At 56.2% G+C, this 14,986-nt stretch overlaps 1 protein-coding gene across 1 annotated transcript; it reads left to right on the top strand.

Moving 5' to 3' along the window:
- The first annotated feature begins 227 nt into the window (after positions 1-227).
- Scn4b (sodium channel, voltage gated, type IV beta subunit) lies at positions 228-13,081 on the top strand. Its single transcript, XM_013009637.1, has 5 exons — positions 228-293; positions 7,503-7,678; positions 8,463-8,691; positions 10,168-10,297; positions 12,028-13,081. The coding sequence occupies exons 1-5, from the start codon at positions 233-235 to the stop codon at positions 12,119-12,121; spliced, it is 690 nt and encodes a 229-aa protein (XP_012865091.1). The 5' UTR covers positions 228-232; the 3' UTR covers positions 12,122-13,081.
- Positions 13,082-14,986: the final 1,905 nt, after the last annotated feature.

Below are 14,986 nucleotides of genomic sequence, written 5' to 3'. Positions count from 1 at the left end.
CCGGGCCCCGCGTCCTCCCCTCCCCTCGGCCCCGCTCCCGGAGGCGGGCCCGGCCCGCGCGCGCTCTCCGCTTCCCCGCCCCCCTCTCCCCCCAGCCCGGTCTCGCGTTCTCCCCGCGAACTTTCCCGGGGTGCAGAGCTCCCCGGCGGCTGGCGGGGCCCACTCCCCGACCTCGGGCGGAGAGCGCGGCGGTGCCCAGTCCCCCATGGCCGCGCTCCGCAGAGAACCGGACATGTCCCGGGCCGGGGACCGCGGCGGAGCGCCGGCCAGATGGCTGGGCACGGGGCTTTTGGGTAAGGCAGCCCCGGCTGGGGCTCCCCTCGCGCCTCTGCGGTCCCCCGCCCCGCCGCCGAGGCGGGCACCCCCGGGGAGAGGGGGCGCCGTGGGCGGGCTGGGCGCCGGAGTGCCGCGTGGAGCGCGGACGGGGTGGGGGGGTGTCCCCCGTCTTCCCGCCGCTGGGCATCCAGCCCGGGGAGCGGGGGAGGCCGTGTTCCCGGGGATCCTGGGTGTGACCCCCACTCCAGCAGCCCGCCAGCCTCGCCCGGAGTTGGTTTTGGGGTGTTTTATTTGTCACTGGTTTCTGCAGTCTCTGACGCCTTCGGCTCCAGACTTTTGGAGCCGGGTCTTGGTGGGGCCGCAGCGGGGAGTTCCGGGGTTCGCGCGCGCCGGGGCTGCGCCGCGGGGGAGAGGGTGCCGAAGGCGTTGCACGTGGGATCGTCGGGGCGTGGGGTGGTTTCCACCCCGGTCTGGAACTGTTGGCTTGTTTGCTGGGCATCTGGGAACTAGGAGACCACCCTTTCCTCGGGCCCCTTTTCTGCTAGACTCCTCTGCCTTCTCTCTTCCCCTGCCCTGCAGCTCCAGGTACTGGAAGGGCTTGGAGGGGCTGCAAGACCCCCGCCCCCCAGCCACCTTTTAGGAAGAGCCTTGTCTCTTCGGAGAGACCTGAATGGAGGGCCTGTTTGGCCAGCTCTTGGCTCTTGGTTTTGGGGGTGCCATGTCTAGAGCTCCCAGAGAGAACCCAGTCGTATTAATTAATATCTATTCATGTGGCCCTGGTCGTTCTGAGTGTCACACTCTAAAGAGATTAGGGAATAATATTTTATTAGTCCGGAATTTAATCTCATAAATCACAGCCAGACTTCATTGTAAGCCGACCCCGTCGCTGGCACCTGTGATGTTCCTGAGATTTGGCTTTTGGCAGCTCCCTTCCCTGGTCAGGCCCATGGTAGAGGGCTTTGCGCTGGAGGCAGGCACCCCAGGCCTGGGGTGGGGAGGGACGGGGAGACACATCTGCCCCTGAACCTCTGGTTTATTTACATCCTTGCAGCGGTTTGGACTACAAGTGTGATGTGCAGTCCACAGTGCCGCTAAAGAAGCCGCACTCCTGAGTGCTCAGGCTCCTCCTCGTGGGAAGTGCATAGAGCTACCTCCCCTCTGCCATCAGCTCTGGTCCCCATGGTGGCCATAGCAAGGGGAAGGGGGTCACGGAGGCCTGGGGAAATGTGCCCACTCTACCGGGCGGGCTGCCTCCTCTGCCGTGCCTGGTTGGCTGATGAGATGCCAGGCCCTGGGTTGTTGGGATCTCCATGGTGCCAGGCTTCTGTGAGCAACCACCAGGGTCCTGGACACGGGGTGGAGGTGGCTGAGCAGTGGGATTGGGGCTCTGTGTAGTTTCTCCTGATGGAGGACCCCACATACACACTTCCTGTTCTGCTGGAGTATCAAGTGGAGGTGGGGCCCCACTTGGACCAGGCTAGGAGAGAACCAAGCAGCTCCAGACTGGCCCCACTCCTGCCAGGCCCTGTCCTGGAAGCCACTTGTAGATCCCTCTCCGAGGCAAGCAGCTGACATCTTTGACTGTCTACCAGGAGGCGTGACTCTGTCCCCTGGGAGCACGGGGTGGGCAGGGACTCTGGAAACGAAGTCATGGAGAAGAGCTTTTCTGAGGACGAGGAGGCCCTGTCAGAGACGAGGGTGACTAGCCCAGGGCTGCCTGGTCAACAGGACGGAGGCCGGGCCTCCCAGGCTCTGCCTCTTAGCTACCAGAAGTGGGTGACCAGGAAGGGTCAGAGGGCTTTGCTTAGGGCTGGAGGATGAGTAAAGTTTTGGGGGACATAGATGATACGGTTTGGGGGAGGCAGAGCTGATGATGTCTCTGCAGCTGGGGAGACGGCCTCAGGAGTCCTCTTGCCCTACACCTTATTAAACCCAGAGTCTCAGAGACTGAGACTATAGAGATTTCTGACAACCCAACCAAGGTACCCTTTCCCGAACTGCAGGAATGCCTTTCAAAGCCGCAGCCGAAGTTTATGCGTCCCCGTTCCTCCCTAAGTGCCTAACTGACAATGGATCTGGCCTGCCTACCCCTTCCTTGTTTCCTGATTTGCTTAATTGCTGTGATCTGTGTTTAATTATCACTTGTGAGGGTGTTGTGTTGCACCACCGGCTTTCCCTTGGTGTGTATTTATTAAGGGCCTGTTTAATGAGAGTGCAATTAAGGAGAGGGTGTTCAGTTCCACTCAGAGGAAGCAACCAGCCAGGGTGAATGAATCAGGAGTTACTGTAGGAAAGGAGAGGAGAAGGGAGCAGTGGAGGGTAATGGCGGGTTTGGATCTGGAAAGGATGATTCGTGTTTTGGTTCTTTATGTTTTCTGAATCTTGCTGAAGGCAGGCCTATGGAGACAGAGAAGCCTGAGTCCTTGGATCCTGATCGTGGCTGGGTTCTACTCCATCTTTTGCCGTGGCTGGGCCTTGGGGATAGCCGCATAGACTGTAGATGGGCCTGGCCATCACAACCGTTCCGTAGCCTTGGAGAGGAGGGCCAGGCATATTGCTGGGGCTCGTTTGCAGAGCTGGGCCTGCTGGGCAGCATCTCAGGGGCATGCACTTCTACCCCAGCAAAGCTCCTGGGGGTGGGCAGGAAGCAGGCAGGTTGCCTAGGGTGAGGGAGCTGCACTCCTTCCTTCTATCTGTGGGCCCAGGGGCCTTGCTTCGCCCAGCCCTGCCTCCCACTGTCTCCAGGGCTTGCATCCCAGGAGGGGTCTCTCGTCCTGCTGTTCTCGGCCCACTTTCTGGCTCCCAGCTCTCACTCTGAGCTTCTCTGACTCCCTGGGGCCAGAATGTCTCAGCTGAATTTGCCTGCTTGCCATGCCAGAAGCTCAGAGAGCTAAACTTAGAGTTTAGGACCATCCTGCCCTGGTTCTTCCCTCCGCTTGGAGGAGGATGAGTTGGATTCCTGGTTGTGGGAAAAGATGGAGCAATAGTTCCTGCCTGGCCTTGACCTTGGAGTCTATGATAGTGACCGTCAGATTCCTGCTGGTGTGAATATTTAATAACACTTGCCTGTGTTCAATGCTTTCCCCTCCTCCCCCCCTTTTTTTTTTACTTTAATGCAACTTGAGAATCTATCCTTGATCCTTAGCAGGTTGGCAGGGGGCTGGAGACTTCCAAAGATGGCGGGGGTGGGGGTGGGCAAGGCTGTGGGACCAAGGATGGAATACCAGCGGGAAGACATATTCTCCGACTCCATGGTGTCAGAAAGAGAGGATCCACTCCCAAACACGCATGCCCACACGGCTGCCCTAAGCAGTGAACTTTAGGGCAAAGCAAACCCTTCACTTAGGGAAACAGCCACATGGCAAGAATCCAAGCTGTGGTGCAGGGTTGAAAGTATAAATCAATGCACGAGCATTGGAGGCCCTCTCTGGCTGGCCCTGGTCATTAAGGCAAGCAGGCAGTGGCCTGGTTACATCCACGCTGGAAGGGGACAGCCCCGCCCCGCCCCCCCTTTGAAAGACCATTCTCTTCTCCCTGGCGAAGCTCTTCTTCGGTTTTTACAATCTTGGGTTTTTTTTTTTTTTGGTGTTGTTGTTGTTTTGTTTTTTGGCTTCCCACCAAGCGGAGGGAGGCAGGAAAGTTTTCAGCCTTTCCTGTGCCCGTTTGGGAATCTGCATCCGGATGTAGCGTCTCTGACTTTGTCAAGGTCAGCAGCATGGGGCCGGCCTGGTGTCTGCTCCCAAGTCGGATCCTGGCCATCCTGCTGAAGCAGCCTAGGGAGGGGTGGGGTGGGGGCTGGGGGGGGCTTTGGTGGATCACAGGCCCCCACTTTCTCTTCTTCCTGAAGCACAGCCTTACAGATGAGGGTGCAGGAGGCAGGCCCCAGGAGGCAGGCCCTTGTGCTTTCCTGTGCACCATTCTCCCACGCATAGCTGGCAGGACTCCTGACACCTGGCTAGGCGGCTGGGCGGTAGAGTAGCCAGGCTTGCCTACCTTCGCTGATGCCTTAGTGGAGGCAGGGCAGACTCGGTGGAAACCAGCCCTGCATTTCCCCCTCTCCCCTCCAGGCTACAGAGAAAATAGCACTGCTTCCTTCAGAGAGTCCTGAGTGTATTAGAGTGAAGTCATCCACGTCCAGCAGAAATGCGACGCACCATGCTGTCAGCTAGACTTTAAAGGAATAGGGTTCTCTCTTCCGGACCCTTCCTTTGCTCTTTTTTTGTTTGTTTCTAATCTGTGTGAAGTGATGAAAAGCATTTCCCTTTTGTGATGTGCATCTTTTGTGTTTTGAAGTGTGTATGTGTGTGTGCACGAGCGTGTGCATGTGCACGAGCGTGTGCACGCGTGTGCTAGTACTGAGGCTTGAACTTAGGACCTGAGACTGGTCCCTTAGCTTTCTTGCTCGTTTGGTGCTCTGTCACTTGAGCTACAGTCCCATTTTCTGTCTTTTGGTGGTTAATGAGAGTTGGGTTTCGCTGCTGGCAGATCTCAGCATCCCAAATAGCTAGGATTATAGATAGGTGTGAACCATCAGCACCTGGCATGAATTTTTTTTTTTTTTGCCAGTCCTGGGGCTTGAACTCAGAGCCTGGGCCCTGTCCCTGAGCTTCTTTTGCTCAAGGCTAGCACTCTACTACTTGAGCCACAGCACCACTTCTGGATTTTTCTGTGTATGTGGTATTGAGGAATCAAACCCAGGGCTTCCTGCATGCTAGGCAAGCACTCTGTCACTAAGACACATTCCCATCCCCTAAATTTGTATTTAATTTTTTGAGGCAAGGTTTTGCTAAGTCCCTCAAGGCTGTCCTTGAACCCTCAGCCTTTCAGGTGCTATGATTGATTCCAGATGGGTGCCACCCACCTGGCTTTCTTTTTTCAGGGGAATTTGGCCCTGATTTGAATTCCTACACCTTCCCAGGGACCCCAGTTCCTGGGCCAGGTTGCCCATGGCTATGGGAATGGGAGCTGTTGGACTCCCTGCAGTTCTGAACGAGCCCAGTGGCTACCGGGAAGTTGCCTTCTGTGCTTCCCTGTCTCCCACCTTGCACCCAAATTTTCTTGGTTTGTGGGGCTATGGGAGGGGTGAGAAGCAGAGCTGGGGTCCCCCACAAGGCCGTCTTCTAGTGCTTGCACTAGGCTAGAGACTGGAATCTTATGTCTGAGTCTGCTTCTTAGGTCTCTAGAAGGAGTCAGAGTAGAGGAGGGTGAGGCCGGAGGGAAACCAGGAATTCCAGGGAATCTGTGTGTGTGTGTGTGTGTGTGTGTGTGTGAGTGTGAGTGTGTGTGTGTGTGTGTGCGCGTGCACGTGTGTGCGTGCGTGGGTGCATGCATGTGTACAGGCTTGTGCAGGCATACATGCTGGCACTGGAGCTTGATCTCAGGGCCTGGGCACTGTCCTTGAGCATTTTTGCTCAAGGCTGGCACATTACCACTTGAGCCATACCTCCATGTCTGGCTTTTTGGTGGTTAATTAGAGATGAAAGTGTCACAGACTTCCCTGTCTGGGCTGGCTTTGAACTGTGATCTTCAGATCGGGGCCTTCTGAGTAGCTAGGGTTCAGCCACCCAGCTGAGTCTGTCTATTTGGGGGTGTTTGGAGGGAGTTCCTTGCTGATACTGACCTGCTTCTCTTGTTGGCTTTAGACAAGTTCCCTAACCTCTAAGCCCAATTGCTTTGTCCTTACTGAGGACCTGTAATAGTACAGTACTCACAGGGAAGGTGTGAGGAGGAAATATGCCCGGCTTATGGTAAATGCTCAGTCAATGTCAGCCATTACTGCTCTTACTGACTCTGGCAGGGGGTGATGATTGGGTTTCCTGTGATTTCTGAGTGGGGTGGTGGGGGTAGGGTATGAGCTCTTCACTTTCCAGCCAGAAGCAAGGGGGAGGGGCAGGCCAGGAGGCCCTGAGAACAGCACCAGGCTGCCTGCATTCCGTGGCGCTGCATCTCTGGCATGTAGAACACAACGTTGTGTGGAAGCAACTACATCACCATTGTCTCCTGTGGGCAAAACAAGAGGAAACTAGCTTACGACACTGCACGGGGGAATTGCGCTAGACAACAGAGCGCTTTCCTTGGGAGTAGCTTTTCATTCCCCCTAGATGCCCGAAGTTAGTCATACAATCTGATCCAATGACCTTGAGGCAAATGGGGGTTCCTTGAGGAATGTGCGGGACCTGGGGGACAAGGCCTGAGTGTCATTTCGAGGATGCAGGAGGATCAAGGGGAGTCGAGGCAAAGCACAGGGATGCACTGTAATGATGTCTCATGTGGGGGTGGGGGAGTGAGAGGCTGGAGCCCCAGGGGCCTCCCCGTGGAGGCCAGGAGGGGACCAGAAGCTGCTGGCCACTACCGCCTTGCACGGATATCTTCACAGCCTCGACTTCCCCCTCCATGCTTGCCTTGCTGGCTTGGCCCTAGTACTGCTGGCAAGGTCCAGCCTGCAGGTGTCCCTCTGCCCCTCTGCCCTCCCTGCCCCCCTCGGGCAAGGCGGGGAACAATGCATGACTGTCTTTTTCTTTCACCTTAGGGATCTACCCCGTTTCCCCTCCCTCCCCCAATCCTGTCGAACCTGGGGAGCTTGTGCAGTCTTAAGGGAAGTGCTCACACATAGAGAAGGAGAAGTGCTCACACACTGTTCCCATGGGGTGGGGTGGGGCTGCGGCCCCAGGTGAGTGGACCGGGGAAGGGTAGCTTGCCAGTGCCTCCTTTTCTTGGATTCGGGCGACCCCTAGTGGTTGCCTCGGATGCTACAAGGACTACGTCGCAGCCCAGAATGATATCCCTTCCCCACTAAAGGGTGAAATAGCCGGGCGCTGGTGGCTCACGCCTGTAATCCTAGCTACTCAGGAGGCTGAGATCTGAGGATCACGGTTCCAAGCCAGCCCGGGCAGAAGAGACCGTGAGACTCCTATCTCCAATAAACCACTAGAAAACCGGAAGTGGCGCTGTAGCTCAAGTGGTAGAGTGCTCGCCTTGAGCTGAAGAGCTGAGGGACAGCGCCCAAACCCCACGACCGACCAAAAAAAAAAAAAAGGGTGAAATAGTGTTGTGGGGGAGGGGAGCGGGGAGAGGGGTAGAGTGGCAGGGTCGAGTGCCCAGGTGGTGTTAGAGAGAGCTGCTCACCTGCGGTGGACTTCGAGGAGGACAGAGGCCTCCCTGCCCAGCTGAGCGCTCCTCCCAGCTCTCCTGTGTGGGCTTCTACTAAGGGAGGCTGCCCCTCACAGGGCTTGTCCTGCTGCTCCCCGCATCCCTGTCGCTGGAGGTGTCCGTGGGGAAGGCCACCACCATCTACGCGGTCAATGACTCCCAGGTGCTGCTGCCCTGTACCTTCTCCAGCTGCTTCGGCTTTGAGGACCTCCACTTCTGGTGGACTTACAACCACAGCGACACATACAAGATCGTAAGTCCCGCAGGAGTTCAGGACATCTGGGCCTTCTGCCCTGGGCCCTGCCCCTTCGATGCCCCCCTTGCCACAACCCTCGGAACCTACCTTTTGTTCCCTTTTCTCCCCATATGCCTTCCAGACAGATGGCCTTGCCAGAATTTGGGGGTCTTTTGGACTTCTTGGCTAGAGTCCTCTGTCTGGCTTTAAGGAAAACCTGGAATTTGGATTGCTTGTGTAAAAAGTTAATAGTTGAACATCCAGATGTGGTGATGTACACCTGTAATCCCAGCTCCTTGGGAGCCAGAGGATTGTGGTCTTTGGCTGGCCAGGGCAAACACTCCAGATTATGTCTTAAAAAAAAAAAAGCAAAAAGGTGCTTAGGTTGTGACCAAAGTGGTAGAGTGCTTGCCTAACAAGTGTGAGTCTTTAGAGAAAGGGAATGAGAAAAGTTCAATGAAGAAGAGCTGGAGGCTGAACTTGGAAGGAAGGGGGAGCAGGGTAGAATGGGGTATTTACAGTGATTATGTAGAAAAGCTTTTATGAAGAGAAAGAACTGTGTTGCATTCCAGGGACACTTTAATCAAAAAAGGAAATGGATTTCCCTTGAAACAGGTGTTTAACAGGCAGAGCTGGTAGAAGAGGGAGAGGGTGGATGCAACCATTATGGGCTCTTCTTAGACCTGCAGGTGCCCAGCGGTGGGTCGGTCGTGGGAAGGAAGAGACAGGGCTGGAGGGGGAAGGGGTGGGGCTGGAGGGAGCTCTGGACCCTTTCTGACTGATTCTCCATTGGTTGTCTCAGCTCATTGATGGGATTGTGAAGAACGAGAAGTCTGACCCCAGGGTGAGGTTTAAAGATGATGCACGCCTCACCCTGGTGGGTAGCACCAAGAACAAGATGAACAACATTTCCATTCAGCTGAGTAACCTGGAATTCAGTGACACTGGCAAATATACCTGCCACGTGAAGAACCCCAAGGAGAAGAATCTGGAGCACAGTGCCACCATTTTCCTCCAAGTCGTTGACAAACGTAGGCCGTGGGTCTGGGGACAGGGACGGCAGGGGAGTGGGAAGGACTCCAGGGTGCCGGGCCTGCCTCAGTGTTAGCGTGAAATGGAGAAACTATGCTGGCCAGACGCTAATCCTGACTACTCAGGAGGCTGAGATCTGAGGATCAGCCCAGTTCAAAGCCAGCCTGGGTAGGAAAGTCTGTGTGACTCTTTTATCTCCAAGTAACCAGCAAAAACCAGCAGTGGAGGCCTGGCTCAAGTGGTAGAGTACCAAGTCTTGAGCAAAACAGCTAAGTGAGAGGGCAAAGCCTTGAGTTCAGTACTAGTGCAGACAGACAGACAGACAAAAGGGATATGCTAGCCACTTCCTTCCGGAATGCTTGTGAGGGTGAGGGAGTGAGGCAAAGCCCCCTGCCCCCCCCCCCGCTGCCCCTGGTGCATAGTCTGTTAGCACCCATTGGTGGAATGCCAACTGTTAACCCCAAAACCTGTTGGGAACGGGTCTAGCGTTGCAGTTCAGGGTAGAGCACAGGATAACAGACCGAGGAGTAGTGACACAACGGAGGGAGATGACCACGCCAGGGTCCCTCCCCCCTGGGAGCCATCTTCTAGTCGGGGACTCCAGTGTGACACAGGAGGCCCAAGGAGCCAGGTGGTCACCAGAATCCAGCTCTGTGGGGAGGTAGAGAAGCGGGAGGTGATCCGCAAGTGGGACAGCCTGGTGCTGCAGAGGAGTCTGGGAGACAGAGTACAGGAGCCAGGGGAAGAGAAAGGGAGCGAGTGGTTCAAGGGTTTGTCCTCTGTCGCCATCCTGGATGATGGGGTTCGGTTTGGGCTGGGCCAAGGGCCGAGCCAGGAGCCTTTGCTGAGCCTGGAGCCTTGTCTTCCAGTCAGTATGCGGGGTTCCTCTGTCCCTCCCACCCCCCTCCCACCCCGACCCGATTCCTCTCATTGGCTTTGTGCTCAGCAAGGGATGGTTGGGACCAATTAGTCTGGAAGTCAGGCCTTGAGATAGAACTCTTCACCCTTGCTCCTTGGCTCTTCCAGAATGTCCGGTCAGGGGGCTGCCTGCCCCCTCCCCCGCTTTCTAGGCCAGGGCAGGGATCGCATTGTGTGTGAACATGGGGTGCTGGGCAGAAAAGATAAAGTGGCGGAGGAAGCCTGTGTTTGCAGGAAGGCCAGGGTGTCCAGAGCTGGCTGGAAAAGGTGGCGAAGAAGGCAAGATGGGAAGCCCTGAGGGGCTTTTTTGGCTAGAAAGCCATGTTAAATGCTCACAGGGCAACTCGAGGGCATAGTCATGAGTCAAGGCTGGGCATCCAGGGCTCCCTGTCTGAGTTATTCCCGAACTTGCACACGAGTCTGTGGGAGGTTGGGGGAGCTAAGCTTGGTGGCTGCCTTGTTCCTGCTTCTCCTGCATCTGTAGGCCTGGGAGGGCTGATGGCCTGGGGCTGGCCCCTGGTGACTGTGGTGTCCCCTCCCCCCCCCCGGCCGGGCAGTGGAAGTAGTGGACAATACGGTGACGCTCATCATCCTGGCCGTGGTGGGCGGGGTCATCGGCCTCCTCATCTTCATCCTGCTCTTGAAGAAGCTCATCACCTTCATCATCAAGAAGACCCAGGAGAAGAAGTGAGTCAGCCTCCTCTCTGTACCCCTTCCTGTGCCTCTAATCTCCTGGTCCCCTGGTTCTGTCTTTATCTGTCCCTTTGTCAACTTATTGAAGCCTGTCATCCTAGCTATTCAGGAGGCTGAGATCTGAGGATCGTGGTTCAAAGCCAGCCTGGGCAGGAAAGTCTGTGAGACTCTTATCTCCAATGAACCACCAGAAATCTGGAAATGCTGCTATGGCTCAAGTGGTAGAGTGCTCAACCCCCCCCAAAAAAAAATCAACTTATTGATACTTGTATATATGTGTTTTTTTTAGTACTAGGCTTTAAACTTAGAGCCTCATACTTGGTCAGTTTGTGCTCTGCCACTTGAGCCACATCTCCAACCCTGCTTTTTGCTGGTTATGTTTGGATGGATTCTTGTGATTTTTCTACCCAGGGCTGGCTTTGAGTTTCTGTTCTCTGGATCTCAGCCGCTGGAGTAGCGAGGATGACAGGTGTGAGCCACCAGCACAGGGTTTGCATGGGTTATTTTTGAAGAAGGGTATCGCTTTATGTCTGGGCTCAGATCTTTCCTGTATCTCTGAGAATGGAGCATGTGGCTCACTGTGTCTAGCCATTGGTTGGGATGGAGTCTTGCAAGCTTCTCATTGAATAGGTCTCAAACCATGATCCCCCAAACTCCAGCACCAAGTAGCTAGGACTACAGACTTTGAGTTATGGAACCCAGCTATTGAATATATATAGTTGATTAAGTTTGTAAATATCCTCCATTCATTCCTCCTCTCCTTGCTGTCTTCTTTCCCATCCTATTTCTATCCTCTCCCTTTTCATTGGTACTTGTACACCTGCTGGAAAGATCTACTAAAACATTTAGGAAGCTCCATCCCTCCTTTGTTTGTTTGTTTGTGGTATTCCTGGGGCTTGAACCCTGGGCCCCTGGGCACTGTCCCTGACCTTCTTTTGCTCAAGGCTAGTGCTCTACCACTTGAGCCACAGCTCCATTTCTGGCTTGTTTGGTAGTTTATTGGAGATAAGAGTCTTATAGACGTTCCTGCCCGGGCTGGCTTCAAACCGTGATCCTCAGATGTCAGCTTCCTGAGTAGCTAGGATGACAGGCGTGAGCCACGGGCGCCCCGCACAAGAGACCGTTTACACGAGCTCTGCCCCTCCCATCCGCGCACTGCCAAGGAAGTGGGCCAGGCTTACACTGGAGCCCACCCAGCCTGGGCAGTCGGGGTGTGGATCCCAGGAGGTGCCCTTTACCACGTGTGATTCCTCTGCTTCTGCCCTGTCTGCCACCCTCTGCTGCCCTCCCCTTCCTCCCGCAGGGTCCTAGCTGTTCTCCCTCTCCTCCAGAGCTCGGGGAGGGAGGGAGGGACCAGTGGGCCCTGTGGGGAGGAATTCTATATCCCCAGCCTATTCCTTCCTCCTATTCCCTGGGGGGGCATAGCCCGGATGTAACCCCTGGACACAGTGCCCGCCCTCATTGGCCTCCATTGTGAGGAGTCAGGCTGTGGCTGATTAGGCCACTGCCAACCCTTCCACGCGCCCTTACTCCTGAGAGGAAGCTGCTCCCACGATGGCTGGCTTATCCAGCTATAGAGACCCAGAGAGCTAAGATGACTTAGCCGTTGGCTCTCTTAGCTCTTAGAAGCCTGGGCCCAGGGCTGGGCACGGGGTGGGGCGGGGCACAGCTCGGCTCTCCTGTTCACCTCTTCCCCTCACCATGTTCCCTTTCCCCTTCTGCAGGAAGGAGTGTCTCGTGAGCTCCTCCGGGAATGATAACACAGAGAACGGGCTGCCCGGCTCCAAGGCGGAGGAGAAGCCACCGACAAAAGTGTGAGGCCCCGAGGGGGGCCCAGCAGCGTGGGGAGCCCCGCTTTCTGATGGCCACCTTGACGCTTGAGCCCTGTCAGTAGAACCCACGTGCCCGATCTATCTGCTGCTTGGCTCCAACTGTAGTGTCTCTGGGCAGGAAGGAACCGGCGTCCTTCCTGGCTTGTCTCCGCTTCCTCCGCCCTTCCCCAGCTGTCCAGGCACGAGGGCTGGCCAGCGGAGCGGCCTGCAGAGGGTTGAGGAGAGGGAAAGGAGGGGGCTTGTGGTGTGAAGGGGCTGGTCCCCAACACCTGGGAAGATGGGCTCTCCTACCTGAGTGACCAGAACCTTGGTTTTCCTCCTGATTTATTTTTTTCTTCACCGATTGGGACCTGGGCGGCGGGGTCAGTAAGGATTCCCTCAAAAGCTGGACCGTGTAGATGGGTTGAAGGAAGAGCCCTGTATGGACAGTAAATGCTTTTGATGGTGGAAGCCAGCTGGCGGACTGTGGAGAGGACCTGGGAGCAGGCCTGAGGGTCACATCAGAGGCAAACTAGGCTTTTGGGGATACCTGATCTTTCAAGGCTGTCTCTGAGCTGACCCCTTCCCCCCCAGCTGGGGAACTTCCCTCCCCCCCACTTCCCTCTCATAGGGGCGCGGTGTTGGCCTTGTCCCAGCCTCCGCTTCCAGGTCCATACCCTGCTCGGAGTTTCTAACCTTCCCAAGTTTTCCCAAGGTTTTTCCAGCTGCTTCCTGCTCAGCTGGACCTCTTCTCCCTGCCCAGGACTGAGGAAGGGCAGAGGGAGGCTGGCCTCCACTTGTCTCCTGCTTTCTACACCGCTGGTTTGCACACCCCTTCATTGTGGGGCTAGACTGTGCCTTAGCTCCCCGAGTCCTGGCTTTTACCCTCTCCTCTTTCGCTCCGCAGCCCAGCCCTCGGAACTGCACACTTCCCGGTCTTCCACACGGTGGGGGGGGGCCCCGGTGAGGCTGGAGGCAGGTTGGCGGAAACCCCCTCCCCCCCGGGCTGGCCACTGGGTCTTGGAAACCCCTGTGAGGGCGCTCCTGTCTAGACCAGGAGCTGTGGTGGTGAGGCTGGGTCTTCCGATGGGTCTGACTTCAGGATCCCAGTGAGGTGGACACCGGGAGGGGTGAGGGCGGGTCCTCTGTCTGCTCTCTCCCCTCCTCTCCCCTGCTGCACGGCTGACTTTGTCCTGGGGCCTGGGGGTGGTCCTAGGGAAATCGAAAGGAGCAGTTCTTTTCTGGAAGGTGAGGACTGCCTGGGGTTCTGCCACAGGCTCCCCATGGTGACAGCTGGAGGGACAAACAGCCGTCCCCACGGGTGCCTGTGGCTGTGGACAGTGCCCCCATCTCAGTCAAATCCCCTCTGATCTGCCTCTTCTTCCTCTCTGTCGAGAACCCCTGCAGGGCTCAAGTTCAGATCTCCGTGGTTTCCAGAGCAGCCAGACATTCAGGAAACTTCTAGCTGCCTTCACGCACAACTGCTGTGTTCTCCTTTCCCTGCACTAGCACGGGGAGAGGTCGTCTCTGTCTCCCCAACGACGGCTAGCGTGCGGGCGGCTCCTGCAGCCCCTCCCAGCCTTTGCCATCTGTCTGATGGGCGTTATAACTTACCTACCTCACGGTCTGTGGTGAGGCTTGGCGAGTTCGGGCTTTGATAGAGCGGTTTGGCTTGAAAAGGCATCTGGGAAGCAGGTTTTATAAATGGAGTGATGGCTCCAAGTCTTTCTTGTCCTCATCTTGTGACCCATTCCTGCATACCTTCTCTCTCTCTCCCTCTCTCTCTCTCTTTCTCTTTCTCTCTCTCCCCCTTTCTCTTTCTCAGCCTCTCCACACCTCCCCCCTGCAGCTCTCCAGTCTTTGTCATCTTAGCAACATCAACTCCAATGGATGCTTTAGGTTTCTTAACCACAGCTTTTTTCCCCTTCTTTTTTGGTGGTTTTCAGCAGAGGGATTGGAACTGGCGGCAGGGCAGGGGAGGGGATAGTTTTGGTCATTCCAATGTCTGGGACACCCCTGGCACTTAGTGGGTGGAGACGAAGAATGTGAGGTCTGACATTTTTGCCACACAGACTGCCAGGTCCCCAGAGCCAGTGTTGTGCCCCTGGAGAATCACTGTGTCCGATTTGCAATCATCTGTAAAGAGGCGAAGCTGTTTTTCCCACGCATGGCAGTCTCCCTGAGTGGCCTCCAGGACCAGTGAGCTGACCAAGGTGATCCTGAACCTAGTGAACCAGAACTGAGCATGCGCATGCTGACAGTGCCATCCATGAGAGGAAGTTCAGAGCTCCTCGCCCTTGACCTTAGAACAGGACATTATTGGAGGTCCTGGGTTCTCAGCCAGGATGGAATTGCGCGGGTGGGGGGAGCGGGGGGCTGGCTTTTCTGGCTTCCTTTGACAGATCTGGCTGCAGGTGTGTGCTTGTGAGCACCTGTGCAGACGGCGGGTCTGCGGAGGGGGGTGGGCTGTGCAGATGCCAGGTAGGGGGCTCCACACGGGCCAGGCGCCATCTTCCCTAGCTCGAGTTGGAAACTGACGAAGAATAAGAGATGGGGCCAGTCATGCTCCTCGATTCTGTCTGTCTGCAACCCCATCCATCAGTGATAAAACAGATGGCAGCGGAGGGGTGGAGGGAGCGGGGTTCTGGGGGACACCTTTCAGCTTGCTGCACTCTGACCCAGGCTGGAGTCCCGCCCCTCCCACCTGACCTGGGCGCTTCTGACTAGCTTATGCATGGTTTATTCCTCTGGCTTGGAAGACAATTCCCATAGCGAACTTTCCTATATAACTATAGATCTAAGGACACTGACAGGCCTTGGGGGCGGGGAGGGGCCCTCTGGGACGTGTGCACCCTCCTGCCCTGTCCCCCCA

The sequence above is a fragment of the Dipodomys ordii genome, unplaced genomic scaffold (genome assembly GCF_000151885.1).
Source record: "Dipodomys ordii isolate 6190 unplaced genomic scaffold, Dord_2.0 Scaffold10, whole genome shotgun sequence".
NCBI lineage: Eukaryota > Metazoa > Chordata > Mammalia > Rodentia > Heteromyidae > Dipodomys > Dipodomys ordii.
The sequence above is the reverse complement of the archived record's forward strand: the minus strand, read 5'-3'. Positions and strand labels throughout refer to the sequence as shown.